Below are 25,972 nucleotides of genomic sequence, written 5' to 3'. Positions count from 1 at the left end.
GGTTATTAAAACACTTAAAACATTATTAAAACACTTAAGGAATAGAACAACGTAGTTAAGGATATAAATTAAGTTAAACTTTAATAAATATTTTCCGATATTTCGGCAATGTCACATTGCCATTTTCTAAAGGAACTTACAAAAAAGTTATGTGCACATAGGCACTACAACACAGAAACTGGGAATGAAGAGATGAAGCTATTGTTCTCCTAACAGTCCTGATGGTGCCCTCTAGTGGGCTAAGTAGGTGTTCTTGGCCGTTGGGCTGAAGGTCTGCAGATGTAGGCCTCCCAAATTTGGGGCAGTCGCATACAACCAAATTTGTTGAGGTTTGGAGAATTTCTTAGGGCTGAGGCTGATTCCATAAAGAGTCTTTCAAATTTGTATTTGCTACGGTGTATCACTGTAGCTTTCTTCCACCGTATTCTGTGGCGTGTATCCAGAGCATGGTCCGCAAGCCCAGAATGACTGTATTTGTGAAAACAGATGTAGTCCTTGTGTTCCGAAATGCTGATATTCGCTGTCCTGCCTGTTTGGCCAAAGTAAGACAGTTTACAACTGCAAGGGACCTGGCAAACACCAGGTAGGTCTAGGGGAAGTGGTTGGTCTTTAGTGGAGCGGATAAGGGATGCCAATTTTCTGTAAGGTTTGTAACAGGAGGTCAGGTCATGTTTTTTTAAGATTTTGGTAATCTTTTCCGAGGTGCCTCGGATGTAGGGAATGGTGATGGATTTAGAGTAATCCTTGTTGTGGGGGGGGATCTGTGGTTTGTAGGTTCTAATATTTTTTGGTTTTTTTTTGGGGGGGGGGTAGCCATTGGCTGAGAAAGTGTTGAGGATGTGATTTAGTTCAGTGTTTAGGGCCAAGTTGTTTGAACAGATTAGTTTAGCCCTGTTGTATAGTGTTTTCACTACTCCATATTGTTGTGAGGGGTGGTGGTGGGATTGTTGGTGAATGTATCTGCCTGTATGGGTGGGTTTTCTGTAAACTGAGAAAACCAAGGATCCATTAGGCTGGCGGGTGACTAGTGTGTCTAGGAAAGGGAGGCTGTTGTTTTCCTCTTTTTCCAGAGTGAATTTGATTCTGGGGTGTTGGTTGTTTAAGTGTGTTAAGAAGGAGAGAAGTGTTTCAGAGCCATGTGGCCAAATAGCGAACACATCATCAACGTAGCGAAGCCATATGGTTGGTTTTTGTGGGGCAGAGGCTAAGGCTTTTTCTTCAAAGGTCTCCATAAAGAAATTGGCCAAGGGTGGGGAGAGTGGTGAACCCATGGCTGTCCCCTCTATTTGTTTGTAGAATTTTCCCTGCCAAATGAAATAGCCTGAGTTCATTGTGAACTGAAATAAGGCTGAGATATCGGGAGAAAATTTAGCTTGGATTAGCTCTAAAGTTTTCTTGAGTGGGACATTTGTAAATAAAGAGGACACATCAAAGCTGACCATTATGTCAGTATGTTGGAGTGTAAGGTTTTCTATGCTGGTTTTGAAATGGGCTGAGTTTTTTATATGTGATGGTGTGTTGCCAGTATAGTGTGTGAGCTCTTTGGCCAAATGTTTAGCTAAATTGTATGTGGGGGAATCAATGCCATCCGCTATGGGACGTAATGGCACATTTTCTTTGTGTATTTTTGGGAGTCCGTAAATACGGGGGTGGGTGGGGGTATAGAGTTAAACGGCTTTAATCTGTTGGTAACTTCTACAGGCCAAGAAGTGACTCTCTTAAGGAGCCTGTGAAGTTTTCTAATTTGAGAGTTGGTGGGATTGTAATTGATAGGGAGGTAAGTGGCCCAATCTAATAGAAGAGCATTCAGCTTACCTGTGTAGTCCTTTTGGTTAAGTACTACAGTTGCATTTCCCTTATCCGCTTTGGTGATAACTAATTCTGCTATTTTTCATTTCCTGTAGAGCTTTATATTCCTTGTTTGATATGTTGGTTTTTGGTGGTCTTGCTTTGGAAAGGACACAGGCTACATCCAGTCTTACACTGTTGGCGACTTGATGTGGAAGGTGGCGGATTCCGTGCTCGATCTGGATCATAATATCCTCACTAGGTATTTTATTGGGAGCAATGGCGAAGTTGTGTCCACGTGACAGCTCGTTGAGTGCTTCAGGCTTCAGGGTGACTGAAGAAAGGTTGATTACCGTGTTGGTAGCAGGTTTTGGAAAGACGGTAGAGTTCTTTTTTAATTTTTCGAACTTTTTTATCTGTCGGCCTCGTATTTTTTTAAATTCTTTTTCGGCAGCGGTACATGAGACGTCATGTAAAATCGACCAAAGTTCGTGGTTCAAAGTGCGCGAAAGCTCCTCTTCGATGGCACGAATAGCTTCGTTAATGTCCGCTAAGAGGGACCGCGTGGCAGTGATAAATATCATGAAGGCAGAAAAATCTTCTGGAGGCTATTGGAAAGCATAGATATGAAGAAAATATTACTATAAAAGTAATCAGAGATAACTTTATAGTAATCTCTGATTACTTTAAAAGTACAGAAGAAAACGACATAAAAGCTGAATAGATACTCTGACATTACATCTTACAAAGTAATATGTTAAATGAGATAGGCAGTGACAGAAGAGCAGTAGAAAATATTCAAAAGTAATTCAATCAGAAGTATGTATTACTTGGGTTAGAAAAACAATTAGAAACCAAAATGCAACGATACAGTTAGAGTAGATAATATTCAAACAGAAATGTTCAGCTGTGGAGGTACAAAAGTTTTATACTGGTTACATTACATAATGCAGAAGGCATGGCAACAGGTAGAATTCTCAATGTGATTAAAATAGATTAATCGTAGAATATAAAAAATAGAAAGGGGCTGACAGGAGATCTTCAGTTGTTTGCTTATGATGCAAAGATCAGCAGAATAATCAAAGAATGCTACTGATATACAGCATTTACAGAATAATTTGATTAACATGAAACATTGAGACATGATAATGGCTGTCAGTTTAATGTTAGTAAGTCTAAATATATTCACTTTGGCATGATTTCCAGTGGCATATTATATCAGTGGGATTATTATTATTACAGGCAGCTCCAAGGAGTCCACTGACTCATCGAGGGAGGACCTAACATCATGTCAAGAACAACTATTCGACATTCACACAGTATCTATCATACTTCGCCTTGAACTCATTTGCAGTCATGGCACCCACAACAGACTCTGGCAGCTTATTCCACTCATTCACCACTCTCCAAGTAAAAATCCTAGCTCTAACACCCTTGCTAACCACACTCTTTCCCAGCTTCCATGTATGGCCCCTAGTCCTCCCACCACCAGTCCTATTCTCAAAAATATCTTCTGGATTAATCTTATAGAAACCCTTCAGTAATTTGAATGTCTCAATCATATCACCCCTTTTCTGCCTATCAACCAATTTCTGCAACCCACAAATCTTCAACCTGTTCTCATAAGGTTCATTCCATAGACCTGCTATCATCTTGGTCACTCATCTCTGGATCCTCTCCACCTCCTCCCCATTACTCATATCACCCATTATGTTACTAGAAATTGGTGAGGCTGGGGATCTTGGAGTAATGGTGGATAGGAAACTGAAAATCAAAGGTCATATTGCAAAAATTGCAAATACAACTTGGAGGATGATTGCAAAGTTGAGCCAGACATTGACATGTAGGGATAAGGACACATTATCCTTTTTACAAGGCCTTGATAAGACTGCACCTGAACTACTATACACAGATTTGGTTTCCTGGGTTCAGAGGAGATAAAGAAGTTGTTGGAAGGATGCAAGAAATATAGTAAAGATGATTTGGAGTGTAGATTAGACAGATTGAGAGTATATAGATGGCAGACATTGGTAAACATGAGAAAGATGTATGATATAATATGATAGCCTATAAACTTCTGAAAAGGTATTATAGGTTATCAGTTATAATAAAATTAGTTTAATCCTTTATCCAAGTGTGAGCAAACAAAGTTTTTAAACTAATTATATTATACTCTAACCAAGTGAAAAATAAACTTTCAACATCTTTCTCTAAATCCAGAGTAATTTATTAAAAAAGGGTGGCACACCATTTGGCAACTCCTATAGGTAGAGATGACCTGCTAATGCTTCTGCCTGGTATCTCCACTTGGGTCTGGCTCCCACTGAAGAGACCTCAATAAAGGTCGAAACTAGTCTGGGTAGTGGCCCTTCCCTTAATGCATAACATTAGACATATCCGCAAGGAGATGTGTTTTGCATTATAGGAGATGCTGAGATAGGAGTGTTGGTAGCTTGCTCCACCTTTGACATGTTGTTGCCCTGTTGTTGTACTACCTTACCCCAGTCCTGAAGATACTTTCAGTTGCAAACTTTGTTTGCTCACACTTGGATAAAGGATTAAACTAATTTTATTATACTCTAACCAAGTGAAAAATAAACTTTCAACAGGTTATCAGTTAATGAAGTTTTTCATTATATGGAAGTTGGGTAAAGGACAAGAGGGCATCTGTGGAAGTTAAGTTTGTGTCTGGTTACAAAGGGGATGAAAGCTAGATATTTCTCTCATAGAGCAGTAAGTGAGGAACAATTTGCCTGTTGAAGTGGTGAGTGCATCCAGTGTGAATGAATTTAAGAGAAGGTATGAAATCTGGTATGGGTGATCTATGGCCTCCCACGATGAGTCCTTGACCTTCCTGGAGGTCTCTGATAATAATAATAAATAGAATATCATACAAAGAAATGCATTGTCTATATTTAAGTTGTAACCAGAATTGAAAATAGTATGGGAAGATGGTTTGATGGAATCAGACCATCTTCCCATACTAAATGTGGATGCACACTTCTTCCACTCTTACTCATGATTTGTGTAGATCACACTATGAAGAAAAGTGGCTTTAAACCTGATATCAAAATTGGAGATGTTAATCTCAGCTCTTTGCTCTGTGCAGATAGTGTTGTATTCTTAAGAAATCCAGTACAACAAGCCTATAGGATTACTTAAATAACTGTTGTAACAATTTTGGTATGGAAATCATCAATAATAATAAAAAATAAAGAATATGAATATATGTAGAAGATGGAAAACATAACTGCGTTCTGCATAGAGAAAGCTGGTGTGGTGTGGAGTCATTTGAATAAATTTATTTGGAATGAGGGAAGTTAGTCAAACTAAACTAGTTGTATATGAGGTGGTGTTCTAATCTAATCTAACTAATTTTAACTTATGAATCTGAGTGCTGGGTTAGAAATAAAACAGTTAATCCAGCACTACTTAATCAAACACAAATATGATTTGAGAAAATTAAGGGGAGTGAACAAATAGCATCAGTGGCAGAATCATATTAAAAAATGAGGATTTTTGGAAGAAACTAGACATTATTAGCATTCAGGAATGTGAGCAGAGCTAATCTGAGGTAGCATGGTCCATTAAAAAGAATGTAAGAGGAAAGGTTAGCAAAAGAGGTGTTTGATATCAGGATGGCAAGAAAAAGACCTATGTGGAGATCAAAATCTAGTGGATTAGTACAGTTAAAAATGCTTTAGAAGACTTGAAATATAAGACCTGGCAATGTTAGAGTCCTAACAGAAGATTAATTTAGATGAAAAGTGCCAATGGAAATTTAGTGATAAAGTAAACTCGTAGTATTATCATGGATCCCCCCCCCCCCCCTTGAAGGTACATATCTAGAATTTGATAACGCAAGTAGTCTAGAAATCACAGGAATAGACCAGAGATCTGTATTTTAATTTTGTTGATTTGGAAATAGCATATGATTAGATGGAAACTTCTCTTCAAAATACTACAATTATGTGATGTAGGTGGGGACATTGTAGAAAGTAATATATAACCATGCTTAAGTTCAGCATTTAGAATTGAAGAATGTACAAAAAGATGATTTGTAGTATCATCATCAAATTCCTGCCATGTACCCTCAAGGGGTGTACAGGATATGATAGTACTACATGAAAAAAAATTTACTCATTACTAACTTCCTATCTACAATTTTCCTCCAAATCAGTCTGTTACTTGTCAAGACTCCAATAATATCATTATCAGATCTTATATTTCTATCGTCTAAGGCACATTGTACAGTATCAATCCACCTATATCTTGGTCTTCCTCTGGGTCATTTTCCTGCCAACCTGGCAGAGAACACTTGTTTTGCTAATCTTTCTTCGCCCATTCTGTTTAAGTGACCATACCACCTGAGATTAGCTCTGCTAGTGCATTCCTGGAGGCTGACAATGTCCAGTTCTTTCCTAATATACTCATTTTTAATATGATATTGCCATTGATGCCATCTGTTCATGCCTCTAATCTTTCTCAGGACTCTCATATCTGCGGTCTCTAGTCTTTGGTCAAGTGTTTTCCTTCTGACCGAGCTCTCAGATCCATAAGTTAAAGCTGGTTTGAACACTGTCTTGTATACAGCTAATTTAGTGTCCAACTAATTTCTCTCTTATTCAATATGAATTTATTCAACTGACTTCCCACCATACCAGCTTTCTGATTCTGTTATCTATTTCTATATTTAATTTACCATCTTCACTAAAAATCGTATCTGTAGCTAAAATGTTTTACATGTTCCACAGGTTCTCCACTCGCAACACAGTTGACATTTTCAGTGATTCTGCCTATTTTCATTGTCTTTGTCTTTTTATTGCTGACCTTCATACCATATCTATTACAACAGTTATTCAATTTAGTCAGAGAATCTTGCAGACTTGTAGCAGATTTATTTAGAAGTATAACATCGTCCACATAAAGCAAAGAGATGACGTTAACATCTCCAATTTTTATATCATGTTTAATACCACTTTCCTTCATAATGTGATCCATATAGATAATGAATAACAGAGGGGATAATGTACATCCTTGTCTCACACCAGATTTAACATTAAACCATCTTCCTGTACTTCCTTCAATTCTAACTGCTGACTTACAACTCAAATAAAGACTTAAGTATTGCTTGATATAATGCCCCATTAACACCATATAACTGTATTGAATAGCTTCTCTTTTGGCACCTTGTCATATGCCTTTTCCAAATCGACAAAACTTAAATACAGCTCTTTGTTATATTCCCATGCTTTCTCGACTATTTGTCGTAAAGTGAAGATCTGATCCTGACAGCCTCTGTTTGGCCTGAATCCAGCTTGTTCTTCACCAAGCTTTTCTTCCACAATTCTTCTTAACTGTTTCTCAAGTATACTTGCATAGATCTTGCCAGGAACACTCATTAGGGAAATACCTCTGTAATTCTCACATTCAGTTTTATTTCCCTTTTTATATATGGGTACTATGAGAGCTCTACTCCAATCATCTGGAATTCGTCCCTCTGTCCAGGCCTTCTGAACTATACAGTGCAGCCACTGTAAGACTCTTATACCACTATACTTCAGCATTTCTGGTCAAATATCATCTACTCCTGCTGCCTTTCCACATTTCAAGCCTTTGATGGCTTTTTCTACTTCAAGTATGATATGTATTCCTGACTGCATGCCTGGTCAGTGTTTTTTTATCACTGTGCTGTCATCACTGCTTGTTTCATTTAGCAGTTTTTCAAAGTAATTACTCCATACTTCAAGGATATCTTTTTCTCCCGTTTTCATGTCACCTTTATCATCTCTAACTCCTTTTACAGCACTCTTTCCTCCATTCCTAAGCTTCTTCAACAACCTCCAGAATATTTTGCCACCTTCTTGATATTTATTTTCTATATTTTTGCCAAAGTCCTCCCATGACTTTTGTTTAGCTAGTTTTACACATTGTTTAGCATTCTTGCATTTGTCTCTGTATTCTCTAAGAGCACAAGGTGACTTATTTGCCAGGAACTTTTTATATGCTTTCTTCTTTTCATTCACTGCCTCTTTAACTTTCTGTGTCCATCATGGAGTTCTAATTTTTCTATCCTTGCAGTCAACTTCACCACATGCCTCTCTAGCTGAATCAATCAGGGCTTTTTTCAAGGTTTGCCATTGAATCTTCAAGGTTTGATTCTTGTTCTCAAACTCTTTCATTTTTTCTTCAATAATCTTTGTGTATTTTAGTCTACAGTTCACATCTGAGAGCTGCTAAACTTTTATTTGCTTTAAAACTTTCTTATATGTCATTTTTTTCAATATGAAATTCAGTTTTATCCTGCTCAAGACTAAATAGTGATCACTTCCAATTTCATATCCTCTGTACACTCTGGTGTCCTGCACCAGGGAGAAAACATTGCTATCAACAATAACATAGTCAATGAGACTTTTCTTATTCCTTGCCTCTGTCCTTCTCTCCATGTGAATTTGTGCACATTTTTATGTTGGAACATTGTGTTAGTAATAACCAGTCCATGTTCTGAGCAGAAATCCAACAGGTATTTGCCATTATTATTAGCTTTGCTCTTTTCTCCAAATTTTCCCAAAATATTTTTGTATGTCTGACAATCATTTCATTTAGATCCCCAACAAGGGCCAACTTTTCCTTTTTCATTGTGTCAGTTGCTTTTTCTAAAGCCTCAAAAAATTCCTCCACTTCTACCTTAGTAAAACCTTCTGTGGGACCATAAGCACAAATAAGTCTCATTGTCCATTCTCATATTTGCCCACATTACTCTACTTGAGACTGTCTGCCATTCAAGAAGATTAGCCTCGTATTTTGTGTTGAATACTATGGCTAATACTTCTTTTCCTTGATTGTCATTGCCTGAATATAACATTTTGTATTTATTGCTCAGAAAGATCTCACCAGTTTTTGTCTTTTTTGTTTCAGTCACCCCTCTTATGTCAATCTTTTACTTATCTAATTCTTCAGCTAGCTCCATTTCTTTGCCATTCAGACTTCTATGTTGATAGTACCGATCTTTAACTCTGGTGATGTTGAGTTGGGGTGTGTTTTCAGATTTGTTCCATTAGCTGACTTTTTGCTGTTCGCCCTGGTTCCCTGGCAAAAACAACAGGGGCCTTGTTTAACCGGGCGACGCCCCTGCCGGCATGAAATTTTGTCATGAAGATGCATGATATATCCACTGTTATTATTTATAGAAATCACCTTATTGAAAGAAGTCTCTAAATTTATTTGATATTGAAATTAGATATACAGTCATGAAATGTTACAAATATCAAGATATTCAGAGTGCGACTGTAAATCAGATAATGCAAGCAATGCCAACTAAATAGAAACTAACTACTCATATATGAAGTAAAAAATTTTGTCCCTACACAGAGTCTGCAAGAAGTGATCAACGTGTGATGAGGGAACAGTGACATCAGTGGTAGAATCATAGTAATAATAAAGATATTAGTCAGGAATATGATAGTACAGCATTCAAAAATTTCTAAGCAGAGCTAATCTAAGATGGGATGGTCATTTGCTAACCTTTCCAATCCAATTCTGTTTAAATGACCAACCCATCTTAGATTAACTCTGCTTTGAAAATTTTTGAATGCTATACTATCATTTTCCTGTCTAATATCTTTATCTGTACTACTATGATTCTACCACTGATGCCATTGTTCCCTCCCTAATATTTCTCTGAATTCTCATATTCCTGGTCTATAGTCTTCCACCAACTATCATGTGTTCAGGCTTAGGTGTTGGTTAGAACTCATACTGAACATTTAATGAAATGATAATGGTATAATTTAAATTATACCCCCTAAGGATGTCCCTGTGATAGGTGAAATATTAAAAATGTTAAAAAGTGAATAAAGCTGTTGATTCAGTCATTCTGTAACAAATATTTTATTTCTCACCCATCTCTTAGATCCATAAGTTACTGGTGGTTTGCACAGTCTTGTATATTACTAGTTTAGCATTTTGGAAGATTTCTCTTTACTTCAGATAAATTTATTCGATTGGCTCCTATCATACCAACAATGATTATTCTATTATCTATCTCAAAATTTTAATTCTGACCTTCACTAAAAATGGTGCTTAAATATTTAAAAGGTTTTACTTATTCTATAGATTTTCTACTGAGAACAGTTTATGTTTTCCTTGTTGCCTAGTTCAAAAAAAAAAAATTTTTTTTTTTTTTGCTCATGAAAATGGTTGAAATCATGCTATTTACAATGCAGAGTTAATCATATACTCTGTAATATTCTCTGCACCCACTGGAGATACATATCAGGAATTTGATGATGATTTAATGAAAATTATCATTACACTCCTGTTCACAGAAACTGCATCACTTGCTGTAACCATGTTTTTTTGGTAATTAGATTTGAATACCTATTTGAAAACAGATAATGACACAAGATTGTCACAAATGAAGAAGGTAATATAATATTTTTATTATATGTGACATAATTAATTATTCTATATGACATAATTAGGATAAATGACAACAAACCTGACAAATTTGGAAATATTTCAAAATGGAGTGGACAGTGATATTTTTACTGGAAAAACAAATACCAGTATCAATATATAGTTCAACTACACAGTTTTACTAACATTCAAAGCTAAAAATTCACTTTTTTGCTATTTAGTACTTCGTGAGTACTTCTTTCCTTTATTATAGCTTGGCATCAGCAGGGCATTGACAGAATCAATTTCCTGATGGATGCAACTGTCGATTCTTGGTTCCAATACCCTTATAATGACCTCTTGGAGCTCCCAAAGTGTTTTCAACTTCTTGTTGTATATTTCAGTCCCCATTTGTTGCCATAAATTCTCAATGGAGTTGAGATCTGGGCTGTTCCCTGACCATGGTAGTTGCTGAAGTGAGTGTTCATTGAGCCACTTATTAACCTGCAACAAAAATGAAAGCTTTTTTTATGTACTAAATTCAGTTTGTAAGATACATTTTTGGGTTATAATACTTACTTACACTTTTTGTCTTATGACAAGGGGCAGAGTCATCTTGAAAGATGCAGTTCATCATTATGGTAAAGTGGTCTCTGATAGTAGGTAGCAATTCTTCTAAAACTTTTTGGTACACATGCATTCACTGAACCTTTTGTGAAATGCAGGTGACCTATACCATGATAACAGTTCCAGATCATCTGACTGGCTGAGAATTTTCCTGTTGACACCAAACAGTCAGGGTTGAATTTTTCCTGATTGCCTTTGAACTGTCTGTCTGCTGTCAGTGCCCTGTAGGTTAAACTTTTTCTTGTCAGAAAAAAATTACTCTTTTCCGTCAATCAGGGATCCATTTGGCATGCTCTTTGCACCAATTTAACTGAGCCAATCTCTCTTTTTTTTTTTTTTTTTTTTGGCACCTGCCTATCATTCCCTATCAAATGAATCTTCTCCTGACAGTTACAGAGCTTGCGACGACTCCCATTTGTTCCCCCTCCCCCCAGTCCTGTTTTAGTTCTCTGGATGACGCATGGTGATTTTTGAAGCAGAGTCACTTTAGAACTTGATCTTGGTATGGTGTAGACAGTGGCTTTCTTCCTATCTCCTTCTTCCTTTCAGCTGATCCTGTTTCCTTCACTTTCAACAGCAGTCATACCACAGTAGATTGATTACATGACACTCTTTTAGTTATTTAATGAAAGGAATAGTCTTCTCTATTCAAAGCTTGAATCACAATTTTTCTGTCAGATGTTAACTGCACGTAACTTGCCATAGCGATCTCAGCATGAAAATGTGAAAACTTGCTCTTGCTTTCTATTTATAGCATAAAAAATTTTGATGCAATAGCAACAACTATTACATATACAAAAACCTGTGGAAATAATAGATGATTCAATACAATGAAATAACTAATGATAAACCAATGAAAATGACCATTTAACTACTAAAAACTATATTTATATAAAGTGATGTGGTTTCTCTGAACATGAGTGTATATGAATAGTGGTTATCAACAACATTTGCAGATTTATGTTTAGTGTTACATTAAAATGAGTTATTTAAAATTGAATTTTATTGTATTTGTAAACTTAATATTATCATTGAGTGATTTTTTGTTAGCATTCCAGAAAGTCTAGATTAGAAATACAGAAAATAAGTTTTCTACAGGATCGCTAGTAGTAATTAATGGTTATTAATGATACCTTACGAATATAAATTTACTGATAAGAAGCAATATAAGCCATTTGGGTTATAAAAAAAGGAATAAAAAAAAATAGAGAACAAAATGTTGGCTTTTGAAATTAAATGTTTCAGAAAAGTCAACAGGACTCATTTGACAGAGCATAAGACTAATACACAAGTGCTGCAAGATTTGAATATCCCTAACTCGACAATCCTTGACACAGTTAAAAAGCATCAACTCCATTGGTTTGGTCACATTTTGCAAATAGAACCAGACAGACTTCCTCACTTAGTATTTGAGAGCAATATGGAAGTTACAAGACCTAGGGGAAGACCAAGATTAACATGACATAAAGTCATTAGAGCTGCATTGGAATTTCAAAGCTGTTGGTATATGGAATAGCCTGTTTTGGAACAGAGAATGGTGGAAGGCTCTTATCCATGTCAGACTCAACCTTTGTTGAGGATGGAAGAGAAAAAGAAGATAAGAAGCAAAAATTATATTCTCAGAGGTTTATTATCTTTTATCACTTACAAAATATGAAATCTGTTGTGTGTTCAGTTATGGATTTATTCATTAATTCATTTTCATTTGTTCATTATTAAACTTGTAATTCTAATAAATTGTTTATATTTTTGCTAGGCATTTGGACAATCATACGTTATGGGTACCGAATGATTTTGCTGTGCATACATTCAAAATAATCATGTATTCCATACAAGTAAGTATGGAATACATTATTCTTCTTATTATTTATAGTATTCAAATATTGTACAGTTGATTTTCACTACAACAAACATTTCTATAATAGACCACTGAAAAGTTTTGACCAAGTCTCAGAGATGCTATGCTAAAAGAAATTCAGTAATGTAAACTATTCCTTCAGTTTCTGTGAGTTTGCTTTAGTGAGAGTGAATTGTACAATTAATATTGTAATATAGTAAAAGACATTATATAGAAAGAAAAGCTTTGTTATTAATTCTCCATGAAATAGTACTGATCAATGCATATTTAAAAAATAAACTAAATAGGCTATAATAAATTTATTTTAATCCTTTATTCAAGTGTAAGCAAACAAAGTTTGCACCTGAAAATATCTTTAGGACTGAGGTAAGGTGGTACATCCCTTGGCAACTCATGGCAATAAACTTCCAAAATACTAAATAGGCTCTTTAAGAAATTTAATGTTATTTATCACCTTTAAGCCAGAGGTTATCAAGTTTGATCCTTAAGCTACCCCAATTGGAAGTATATGCACTCTGGTAGTATGTATCCTCTTGAAGTTGGGTGAACAAAGAGTTCTGGCAATTTGGGACAGCTATCCAAATTGTATTCTTTATTGCATGAAACTACATGTATGATGGTATACCATAATTAGATATCATGCTACCTGGGATGTTGGTTGGCTATACAAGACCCATTCTGTTTTCTCAGGGAAACAGAACAAATAGTGAAAAGGCACTTACTGGAACAACCTAATAGAATTGGACATAAGTCAGCATCAGTGGAAAAGATATGGAGCTAGCTAAGAATTTATTGTTAAATGCCATGTTTTCACATTATTGGTATTACTGAAATTATGGAAACTTATATAGTTGAACTTTCAGAATAATAAATATCTCATAAAAACATCTTATATGTAAAAAGTGAGCCAAGTGTGGTAAGAAATCAAGATTTGCCTGCTATTTCAAAATGTCATTTAACAATGTCTGCTGAGTAGTTGTTTCTAAATTGCAGTCTATCTTCTGCTTTCTCAGTCCTTGGCTCAGTTTTTTTTTTTTTTACATATGAGATGTTTTCTTGTGCAATAACACAGTTTTTTTTTTTTTTTTTACAGCTGAAGTTGTTACAACAGTTGATAAACTCTTTCTTCTCTCTCTCACACACACACACACACCAGAAGCCACAAGGACTAATCAAATAAACATAAGTAGGCTGGGATCAAGAGTACATTTTTTAAAAGTAATTGTTTGATATTCTGTTTGAAGAACTGAGGATTGTAGTCAAATAATTGTATATCAAAATAACCACAGGACCTTAATTAATGTAAGAAACAACTGCATTAAAAATGGTTGAATGATAAGACCCATAGAATTGCTTGAAGAAAAAATATCTCTATCCCACATACATGCAGTAATCTTATTTGGCTGAAGTTTTCAAGGATCCTTAAAAACAATTTACATTGCAAATTAGTCTAAAAACAGTTTAACAAAATGGTGTGTAGAAGTATGCAGTGGAAGCATTTCAGTCTGATTGGGCTAAAATTTTCCAATATGCTGAAGTGCAGAAGAAACAGCCATCCTGTAGTATGATTGGGGAAATAACTGTTTGACTCATTATAACAAATTCACTTCCTATAACTGAGTTGGATTGGTGACTAGGTATCAGAAAGTTATATATGGGGTGCATTGTCCCGAAAGAGGAAAGTCACTAGTCGTGTGCTGTCTGTAGATATGCCATCCATTCCCTCAGCCTTATTAACATCTAACCCATGCAACACTTGATACACCTCTAATTCTTTCACCTTTAATTCTCCTAATACTTCCTTTTACATGTTGCACGGCATCATTCACACCAGTATGATATACACTGATGAAATGTTCATTTAATAATTCCACTATATATCATTTGTTATGGTTATGCTACTACTGTAACTATCCAGCAGTGTTAACCTGCCATAATTGTTTTCCTTTTTGCTTGCCACATAGCAGGAAACCTCTCATGGATTATCTTTGATCCGACTGACCAATCAGCTTTCATATTCTATTTTTTCTTTTTTTTTTTTAACCATGCTTGTCACCTTTCTAGGCTTCAATTTATTTTCTCACATATCTGTTCACAATATGTGCAAGGGAACTGGCAATGCTTCTGACTAGGCTCTTTAAATTAAGTTTCAGCTCTGGTAGATTTCCAAGGGAGTTGAAAGAGGCAAAATAATTCCCTCGCATAAGGGAGGCTAAAATTAAGAGGACATATTGCTAAGGTTGCTGAGGTAGCACATAAGATTACTTGGCTATTGAAGAACACATTAACAAGTAGACATGGGAAGTTATTATTCCTCTTTATAAGGCCTTGATATGTCCACATCTGGATTACCGTGCTCAAGTCTGGTCTCCTGGTATCTTGGGGATGAGGAAGTGGTGGAGAAGATTCAGAGGTGAGTGACCAAGATCATGAGTGGTCTGTGGAATGTTCTCTATAAAGATAGATTGAGGGTGTGTGGATTGCAGAAGTTGGTTAACAAGAGAAAAAGAGGGGTATGATAAAAACATTTAAGTTTCTTAAAGGGTTTTATAGGATTGATGCAGAAAAAATGTTTCAGCACTTGGCTGGAGGTGCCAGAAAGAAAGGGTCATCCCTAGAAGTTGAATAAAGGTGTGACTAGTAGGGGTGTGAGGACTACATTTTTTGTTTCTTGAATGAGTGGAATGGGTTGCCAGAGTCAGTACTTTATCTGTTAATGGGTTCAAGGAGAGGTATGATAGATTGTGTGGATAGTTTGGGTCTCCCACGATGAGTCTTTGGATTCCATGGAGGTGCTCGTACAATGATAATAATAATTAATAATATAAACAGTCTTGTACCTCCTGCACAACATTTTTTCTCATCTTGCTTGCTTGATTTCCCTGTTTATCCATCTCACTCTTATTTATTCGCATAACTTTTAGTATGAAGTTATGCATTGCTTGTGTCAGATACTGCCTTATCATTTCTTGTGCACTGTCAACATCTTTTCTGAACAACTCATCAACCTAACGTATTGAAACTAGATGACTATAGAGCTTCTTATAATCATCCACGTTATAGTTCCACATATATATGGTCTTGATAAAAAAAAAAAAAAAAAACCTTTTCCTGCTTGAGTATTTTCAAAACTAGTACATCATGATCAGTCTCACCAACAGGTGGCAATGTTGATGCCTCATTTACAACCATATCATGTGAGGTAATCATTTCCAACGCTCACAAACCTTGAGTTGCTTCCATCACATGCTGCTTAAGATGGTCATCCTGCAGAAACTCAACAGATTTGCTCTCCTACTGTCTCTTCTTTCCGATCCACATTCCTGCAATTATAATCTTTCGTTAGCAATATCTTCCTTTTGTTTACCCAAGTAATTTCTCTAAACATTTTGCAATCCGTTCCCTCTACATGCCTTGGTTGATGACAACATCCTATTAAATGTACTATTCCATTGATTTCAAATTCACCAAATAGCTTCAGAATCTTCACACATACTACTATTTTACACATCCACTCTTGAATGATACAGTTCATCTGCTATCATTTCCAGCAGTCCTTTCTTCTTCTCTCTTCACCTATTATTTCAGAAAATCCTGTATCTTACCATTTCTCATTCTGACAGGATGGGATTCTCAAACAACAAAGTTTCATTTGGGTGTATACTGACTCTGTCAATGATACAAACTCATTCCCCTTAATTTCTGATATTCTTTACATTAGCATACAAACATAACAGCTCCCCTCTTTGAGGATATCCCAACAAACACCATCACTCCGTACTCTCTCTCTCTCTCTCTCTCTCTCTCTGCTATAGTACACCTCTCTGTTCAATTTGACATCCCCTTTTTCCCAATTCCAACTCTGACTTTCATTCATATTCTTATCATCCCCACCTTTTTGCACTGCACCACTCTGCCTCACTTCCTTAAATTTATATCCATCTTCTTCCTGCCCTTCCAAAACCTGCTTTTCAACCTGTATCTGACCCTTAGTGATACTACTTTGGTATTAACCCTGTGTACTCTTAGGAAACAACAGTCACTCCAAATATTCAGCAAGCCCAGTCAAATGTAGTCATCAGCTTTAAACCATTCTAACTTTCCTTCATCAAATTTACTCCTTACATTCACAAATTGAACACTCTTTGCCTGACACATTTCATCCATCTTGTCATTCATTGCTCTCGTTCTCAGTTCACTATTATCATAACTGGCAACAAACTGACCGCTTTCCCAATGACAGATTATCCTTCACCTCCTGACAACTTATTTAAACCCTTTTCACATTTTTTATTTCACTATCCAAGTTGTGTCCACCGCTACCACTAATTCTGATTCCTGTTCCTTCCATGCAGAGCATCAGACATTCGTTTCATTGTACCATCTGGAAAAACATTTCATATATACCTTATTATTTCCCACACCTTTAATGATTGAATTTCCATATAAAGCTGCTCTATCATCTTTAGATACTTGCTTTTTCCTGTTATTGTGTTCATTATGTTTTATCATCTAATTTTTGTTAATCCTGAATCATAGAATAAGCCCAGTGATCATAAACATTCACCTTTCCTTAGTATTGATAGTTTTCAGAAACTTCTAATTATGCCTTTTCAGTACTGAACTATATGCAGTTTCGTATTGAAACCACACTATATGTAGTTGAGCGTTAAACTACAGATAGTTTTGCACCAGTGCTTAATTTATCTTATGATGGTAATAATAATGATTTGCATGTATGTATTTTATAGGCTCAGTATTCGTATGCTGTAATCCAAATACTAATGAGTCACCTGGATGAAAAAACTAAAGCAGAAGAATCAGGTAGAGGTGGAAGCAGACCCAGATCTGATGCTAAAACACGAACTGGAATAGTCAATGTGCTGTCAAACATTGTTGCAATAGCAGCAGGGGAAAGTATTGGTATGTGGTCTATATATTTCTTGAACCTTTTTTTCTTTAATTTGAAGCATAGAAGTTTCATTCTTGAACTAAATAAATGCTTCAAACAATTGAAAGTTTTTGTAAAAATCCATGTTTTGTCATAATTCAAACCCTTTTCACATTTTTTATTTCACTATCCAAGTTGTGTCCACTGCTACCACTAATTCTGATTCCTGTTCCTTCCATGCAGAGCATCAGACATTTGTTTCATTGTACGAAGTATAAAGCACAGGCCAGAAGGATAATGAGTGTGGTAAGAAAAGCAAAAGCAGTTTATGAAAGAAAATTAGCCATGCAGGCTAAAGAGAATCACAACCAGTTTTTTCGATATGTTGCAAGTAAAAGAAAAAAAATGTACACAGCAGAATGATTTTAAAGAATGGTAGGGAGGTAACCGAATCAGTTGATATAGTGGAATTACTGAGTGAGCACTTTGCAAGAGTATATCATCCAGCTTATACAGGAATTGTGGTGAATGAAGTGGAGGTGAATAATCTATTACAAAACCTCAATGTGAATACATCTGTGGGATTGGATGGTATACCAGCTCGTGTCATACATGAAGCAGCTAAAGAATTGTCAGTGCCCTTGACCATTTTGTTTAATTTGAGTCTCGGGTCTGGATTAGTCCCGAGGGGATGGAAAGAGGGGAAAATAGTTCCACTGCATCAAGGAGGTTCCAAGACTGCTGTTGAAAATTACTGACCGATCAGTATATCAGGAGTCATTGTCAAGGTCTTGGAGAAAGTAGTCGAGGAAAATACAGGAATGGATAGATGAAAATGGGATACTGTATGGGGGACAGCATGGGACAACGTTTTATGAAGGATAGATCATGCCTCAGTAACTTGTTCACGTTTTATAACACAGTGATGACTGAACTGGATAAGGGTAATGGGTTTACGGTGATTCTGCTGGACCTTGCTAAGGCCTTTGACAGGATACCACACGGAATTCTAATCAGTAAACTGCAGCATATGGGGATGGATATAGGGTTGGTGAGATGGATAGGAGGGTGGTTGATGGAGAGATATCAGAGAGTAGTTTATTCAGGAGTAGAGTCCAAAAGATGGCCAGTGACTAATGGTGTGCTGCAGGGTAATTTGTTCATTAACGATATAGGAAAGGATCTGAGAGGAACTGTTCATTTGTTTGCTGATGATGCAAAGTTGGGTAGAGTGAATGCACAGGTTGTCAAAATTTTGCAGGATGATTTGGATAGTTTGGAGGACTGGGCTAAGGAGAATGGATGTCAATTTAATGTGGCAAAATGTAAGGTTATGCATTTTGGGGTGAAAAGATTAGCAGCAGTATACTACATTGGTGGAACTGTGCTCCAGGAGATTTGACGAGGCCAGGGATTTGGGAGTGTTGGTGGATAGGGAGTTGAAATTTAGGGGGCACATTGCAAAAGTGGCTAAATCAGCTCATCAAATCACTTGGTTACTGAAAAATACTTCTTGAGTAGAGACAAGCAAGTTATTGTTCCTCTGTATCGAGCCTTGATAAGACTCCATCTAGATTATTGTGCCCAGATATTGGCATCTGGGCACAAGCATGAGGGTGTCTTCTTGATGGAGAGGAGGTGGAGAGCATCCAGAGACGAGTGACCAAGATGATAGCAGGTCTATGGAATGAACCTTATGAGAACAGGTTGAAGATTTGTGGGTTGCAGAAATTGGTTGATAGGCAGAGGAGAGGGGATATGATTTAGACATTCAAATTACTGAAGGGTTTCTATAAGATTAATTCAGAAGATATTTTTGAGAAAAGGCTGGTGGTGGGAGGACTAGGGCCCATACATGGAAGCTGGGCAAGAGTGTGGTGGTTAGCAAGGGTGTTTGAGCTAGGTTTTTTACCTGGAGAGTGGTGAATGAGTGGAATAAGCTGTCAGAGTCTGTTGTGGATGCCATGACTGTGAATGAGTTCAAGGCGAAGTATGATAAATACTGTGTGAATATTGAATAGTTGTTCTTGACATGATGTTAGGTCCTCCCTCTATGAGTCTAACAACTGTTTGGAGTTGCCTGTAATAATAATCATTTCTTTGCATGAATTTTTGCAAAAGTCTGATGTAAAAAAGTATTTAAAAGGCATTTGTTAAAGAAATAAAAAAAGAACTTATAAAAGTTGGATGACATGAAAAGTTATTTGGTCCAAAGTGAAAATTGTGATAAATATCATTGTTATTATTGCATAAGTACCTCTATGGAGTCAAAGATATACAAGACCTAAACTATCTACATCTCTTGTAACTTATTGACTGAGAAAGTACTTGTAGCAAACTCTGCCAAATCAATCCACTCATTCGCCATTCACTAAGTGAAAAACCTAGTCTTTACACCTTTGTTAGCCTAAAGCCTATTCCCCCATCCCATAGAGTATCATATTCTTATCAACCCATTCCTGAATTCTGTCCACTTTTGACCACCTTTTCCAATACTTTTACCACTATCACTCCTGAAATACTGATTGGATAAAGTTCCATTCCATAAAGTCTCCCTTTTGCAGTGGAACTATCTTGCTTAACAAAATTAACAGAACCGAATGTTTTTCATGGATATTTTATTTTTAGCAGCATCGCTGAAGGCAAATATCTGATAATAATGAGCATTCTGGCAGAATTCAATAGATCCTCTGTTTGTTTGTTTTTTATTAATGTCGAGCCCATACCAGAGGTTGGTTGATCAATCTATAGTACATTAGTCCCGTATATATGGGTATTAGGTTGGGAAAGGAGGTACTTGTTTATATTCGATTTCGAAGACCTCATATTGTATTTCTTGGGAAACACAATGGGGGAAGACAGTTCTACAATACAGCAGTTGCAGGGATGAAGGAAGAGAAAAATAAACTTTTTCTGTTTGTTTCAACGTACACTGTGAAGGAATGTTGGGTGGCAGCTGCATGTTCCAACGAACTTAGTACTAAGTGGGGGAATTATTGATGCTATTTCAGATGAATCTTTTCCATGGAAATCTTTGTAGAATATACATATTGTTTCATGAGATTCAAGCAGTGCAAAATGCTGCTTGAATCTCATGAACCAACTGGAAGAAGCGTTGAATTCTTAGTCATAATCGGGTTCTCCTTCAACAGGTTGAAGAGACTTAGTGCCTTAGCAGTTATGGTCACAGTGTTAAGGGGCATGCACTTTTGGTTTAGGTCCTCTATGCATGATGCAAGTAGCTTTTCCATATCACCGTTAAGACCTTGTCGTTGCTTCATCACTCTCGTCGATTTAATGGAAGCAGATCCTTTCACAGCCTCTACGATTTTATTCTTATTTTTCAAAATGATCGTCACCATAGAATGAGACCATCCGAAGTCATGTGTGATCAAACTGACCGGCTTACCAGCTTCATGTTGCTTTATAACTTGAAACTTCGTTTCAAGATCAATTGCTCGCCTCTTTTTTTCTGTGGTTCTTCACTAGGTTTTTTGATTGGGCGTGTAGGGACCATGTTGCACAAAATATTGCGAAATATTTAATGATAAATACACAAATAATCCATTTCTCAAACACAAAATCAATAGAGGAACTGTTGAAGACACGTGCCAACTGCCGAGGGAGGTTGCTGCTGAAAATGCTGTTGCCACTGTGCATGCTTTACCTTATGCTTGCTTGTGTCTTGTTCGAAAGTATAGCTGAAAATGTTATTTATTCCCTTATGGGATCACGGACGTATCTTTGAAAGGACGTAAGTCGAGGGATGACTGTATTAATGTTTAATTTCAATAATTTTTTTATTTATAATAACATTTTGTTTATCATAATACAGGGTATTTATATATATACAATAAAGCGTACTATTACAATTTCTGTTCTGTACAAAATGTACAGTACAGTTTTTTTAAATACAGCCTATATACATATACACAATTTATAATAATAATAATAAAATAATAATTGTTTCTTTGGGAGGCTTTTCTGATTTCTTCCTCGAAGCTTTGCAGAGCTTATCTGAGGAAGATAATTCATGGTGGTGGTTTCATGGTTATGTTTCTATACTGGTCGTAAGCCAGGTGTTGATTTTACTGTTTGTTGGTACGTGCTTGGGATACTTCAACTGCTATTATACAGTTTTACTTTTTTTGCATATAGGGTTGGATTTGGACATGGTGTGTTTGTTTGTTTCCTTGTAGTGGTGTCTTTTGAGAGGGGGTTTGTCATAGGTTGTGTGTGTGTGTGAGAGAGAGGGCAACAGGAATTTCTCTAATTTTCATTCTCACTATAATATTTATATAGCGCCTGTTTCAGCTCTGTATGTCCCTAGATTTCTGTCATCGAACGGCAGTTTGTTTATTATGTCAGGTATACATAGAAGTTTCAGGTGTCTTTGCTGTAGTGATTGTTGTACTTATATGTTATGTAGTTTGTTGACTGTGGTCTTGTTATCTGATATGTTGTTCTGGTTACTCTATAGGTTGGGCTGTAGTGGCATAAGTGTTTCACCTTAAATATTTTGTATTCTATCTGCGCTGCCTGCATAAGTGTGGGCTGTTCCCAGAATATCCGTTTTACCATTTTATCTTGCAACCATTATAATATAATAGTAATAATAAGTATATAGGTTAATAAGTATTTATTTGCCATAATAAGGATATTTATTTATTATGGTAAATAAATAAATCAACAAAAATAAATGGAATTCTTTTAAAAAAAAAATCATGGCAGTGTGTTTCTTCGAAGAATCTTTTGTTCTGCGAAACAGGCATACTAATCATCTTCTCATTTGTAACAAGTGAGAATTTTTACTTGACAAGTGAAAAAAAAAATTAAATTAAAAAAAAAATCAGAATAGGAGTTTAATTGTTAGTTTTATTTATGTAATACTGATTTTATGCATGTCATAATTTTTTAACCTCTTAATGCACTTATTTGGACATTCCAATCATTACAGACTATTTTGCTGACTGACTGATTTTGTCAGAATGAAATACAATCGATAAGAGAATAGGATATACAGCCATTATACAAATATTTAAAGAGTGTGCAGACATAATGCAAAGTAATAAACTATTTGCAACATGTTAATGTGTGGTGTTTTATTTGAATTTTTTTAAATTTTTATTTTCACAGTAATGTAAAATAGAAAAAAAAAAGCAATGACCAATAGTAATAAATGGATTACTTTGTACTCTCAATGAGAGAATATGGTGGAAAAAAAGGGAAAATGGAAAAAAATCGAGGGTATTTTGTCTATCAGTTCTCTCTACAGATTGCTCTGAATAGGGGTACTTTAATTTGAAAAACCCTGCATGTCAAGTCGCATTATGGGGAGAGAAAAAGGCCAATTTCTTTTGCACCATTAAACCTATGTTAAGGATAAAAGCATTCAAAAATCAACATAAAAACTCCCAATAAAATCAAACTCTTAAGGTCTACACACATTTAACTGCACTAATATAAGCTTCTGAATTCTGACAGGCTCAGAAACTTTGGAAAGACAGGGCTGGTGATGTCATTGATGCAGTGACAACTGATAAAATATTTAAAAAACATTTAAGTTATATTTTTAGAATCAATAGAAAGAAATTATATATTTTGGGAAAATATCAAAAATTGGCACTATTGGAAATTTTTCAATACATGGGAAGTAGGGAGAAAACAAGGGGTCACACTTGGAAACTGTCTAAGAGTGTGGTTAGTAAAGGTGTGCAGACTAAGTTCTTTTCTTGGAAAGTGGTGAATGAGTGGAATGTGTTGCCAGAGGTGGTTGTGAAGCACCCCCATAGTAAAGAAGCTTAAGGAGATATATTGTGTTAATGAATAGAGTGAATCTCCTGCAACGAGAGTTTTGACTCCATGGAGTGCCCATATAAATAATAATAATAATATCATCATGCAGCCATTGCCTTTTTCCAAATTAGTTTTCACATTAATATTGATCAAATGTGAGTATTAAATACAATATGTACTTTTTGTACATTTTACAGAGCCAGTATAATGTGTACATTTTGCAGAACTATTCTCCCTTTTTATATAAATTAAAGATGCCAAGAAATTATATTCTTCGTTTCATCCTTTATCCAAGTGTAAGCTAACAAAGTTTGTGTGTGAAGTAACTTCATGACTGGGCTACTTGTATATAGAAGCTAATGACTTCACATCAATTGCCTTAATATTCCATAATGCAAAGCACATATCTTTACGGACAAGTATAATGCTGTGCATTATGGAAAGGGCCACTACCCTTCGACCTATTTTGAGGTTTTGACCTTTATTGAGGTCTCATCAGTGGGAGCCAGATCCAGAAGTGATATGAAGGTTGAAGTAATGCAGAAGTCACATTTCTATATACAAGTAGTCAAAAGGTGTCAGACCTTATTACTAAAATACTCTGTATTAGAGATAGATGTTAAAAGTTTTTTTACTTGATTATACTATAAATTAAAGATGACAAGAATTATATTCTTGGTTTATTATTTATCCAAGTGTAAGCAAACAAAGTTTGCACCTGAAGTAACTCTAGGACTGGGTTACTTGTATATAGAAGCTAATAACTTCACAAAGTGAAAAAACTTTTAACATCTATCTCTAATCTAGAGTATTTTAGTAATAAGGTGTTTACACCTTTTGACTACTTCGTATATGGAAATACGACTTCTGCATTACTTCAACCATTGGTATCACTTCTTGGTCTGGCTCCTACTGATGAGACCTCAATAAAGTTTGAAACCGGTCTGGGTAGTGGACCTTCCCATAATGAATAGCATTATACTTGTCCATAAGGATATGTGCTTTGCATTATGGGATACTAAAGCAATTGATGTAGTCATTAGCATCTATATACAAGTAGCCCAGTCATGACGTTACTTCACTTGCAAACTATGTTTGCTTACACTTATAAAGGATGAAACCAAGAATATAATTTCTTGGCATCTTTAATTTATAGTATAACCAAGTGAAAAAAAAACTTTCAACATCCCTTTTTCATAGTTTCCTATCATTCAGTTCTGAATTCTTGTCTTTACCACTTTCTCCATGACACACCTACTACAGAAATAACTACTAACCTGTAATTTCCTGTCTCAGTTTTGACTCCACTTTTGTGCAGCATATACTTTTTCACTTTGAAATCTTGCAAAAGTTATAATTCAATTCAAACAACTTACCAAATGTTACTGCCAATCCCTTTGTGCTGCATTCTTTCACCTGTACATGTATGCATACACTGACATTTCATCACTGTATTACATTGGGATTACAATATCTATTATCATATTATTTCACTCAAATAGAGTGAAGATAATTTAGTGAATTTCAATGCTACCAAAATACAGTTCTATTTTATTTGTGAGAAGAAAGGTCTTACTTCACTCCCTCTTGCTTTTGATAATGTTCCAATCTCCAGTTCAGATTAGTTTTCCTTTGTTAATTTTGACATCTAGCTTATCCTGGAATTAACACATCACGTTCATAGCCTCATCTGCCTCCAAAACCTTGTATTCTTTTTCATTCAAAACACTGCTCTCCTTCTCAAATTGAATACTTAATAAATTCCAAATATGCCTGAATACAATCTTTTACTTTTCAAAATAGATGTTAATGGATTCTTTCTTTCTCCTTAACCACTTACTCACACACAATGCTGTTTCATTAAAGGATATAACAAAATCTTACTTTTGTTACACCCTTAACTCCCCCCCCCCCACCTCTCTCTCTAGGTGTATCTGTGTGTGTGTGTGTGTGTGTGTTTGTACTAGCATGTATGGAAGAGAGGGGATGAAGTTGTCATGCAAAATGACTGCTCAGTTCACAAAACTAAGGCTGATGAATTACATCTAAAATTATTTGGTTTAATGTACATTAAAGAACCTTCAGCTGATAGTAGCCATTTTGCCTATTCACACCCTGTGTGTTAACTGTTCATTTGTTTACCACATCTAATTTTTCTAATCACTTCTGTGATTAGATTCATTAGAGTTACATTCTAGTTAATGAACATGCTATGTTCATCATCATTTCCAAGAAGGCAATAAGCTGTGTAAGGAAAATGTCAATTTTCTCCTGTATGTCCTGTGATACTGATGTTTTGTATGTTCTGTGTGTGTGTGATTGCTATGTATATATATATATATATATATATATATATATATATATATATATATATATGAACAACAACAAAAAAAAAAAAGCATTTAAATAATATTTTATTTGTTGTCTTTTTGTTTTCAGGTCCTTCTGTCTTAGAAATATTTAATTCACTTCTGAATCACTTGAGGCATTCTATTGATGTTCAGCCAGTTAATGAAGATGACCTTCAAAATGAAAAGCTCTTCCAAGATGCAGTGATCAATACTCTTGGTAAGTAAAGTGAACTACTATCTGGTGTATTACACCTTTTTTTTCAT

General features: G+C 35.7%; 1 protein-coding gene across 2 annotated transcripts in view; it reads left to right on the top strand.

Moving 5' to 3' along the window:
* stmA (Protein EFR3 homolog stmA) overlaps nucleotides 1-25,972 on the top strand; it is a 382,799-nt gene that overhangs the window by 144,072 nt on the left and 212,755 nt on the right. For both annotated transcript variants that reach the window (XM_090409773.1, XM_090409772.1), the window contains exons 8-10: nucleotides 12,569-12,647; nucleotides 17,422-17,593; nucleotides 25,797-25,925. In XM_090409773.1, the coding sequence (XP_090265899.1) occupies nucleotides 12,569-12,647; nucleotides 17,422-17,593; nucleotides 25,797-25,925 (380 nt within the window). The remainder of the gene's footprint in view (nucleotides 1-12,568; nucleotides 12,648-17,421; nucleotides 17,594-25,796; nucleotides 25,926-25,972) is intronic.

Source organism: Typopeltis vanoorti, chromosome 20, assembly GCF_054136105.1.
Source record: "Typopeltis vanoorti isolate ZY-2024b chromosome 20, IOZ_Tvanoo_1.0, whole genome shotgun sequence".
Classification (NCBI taxonomy): domain Eukaryota; kingdom Metazoa; phylum Arthropoda; class Arachnida; order Uropygi; family Thelyphonidae; genus Typopeltis; species Typopeltis vanoorti.
This window is presented reverse-complemented; position numbering and strand designations above follow the sequence as displayed.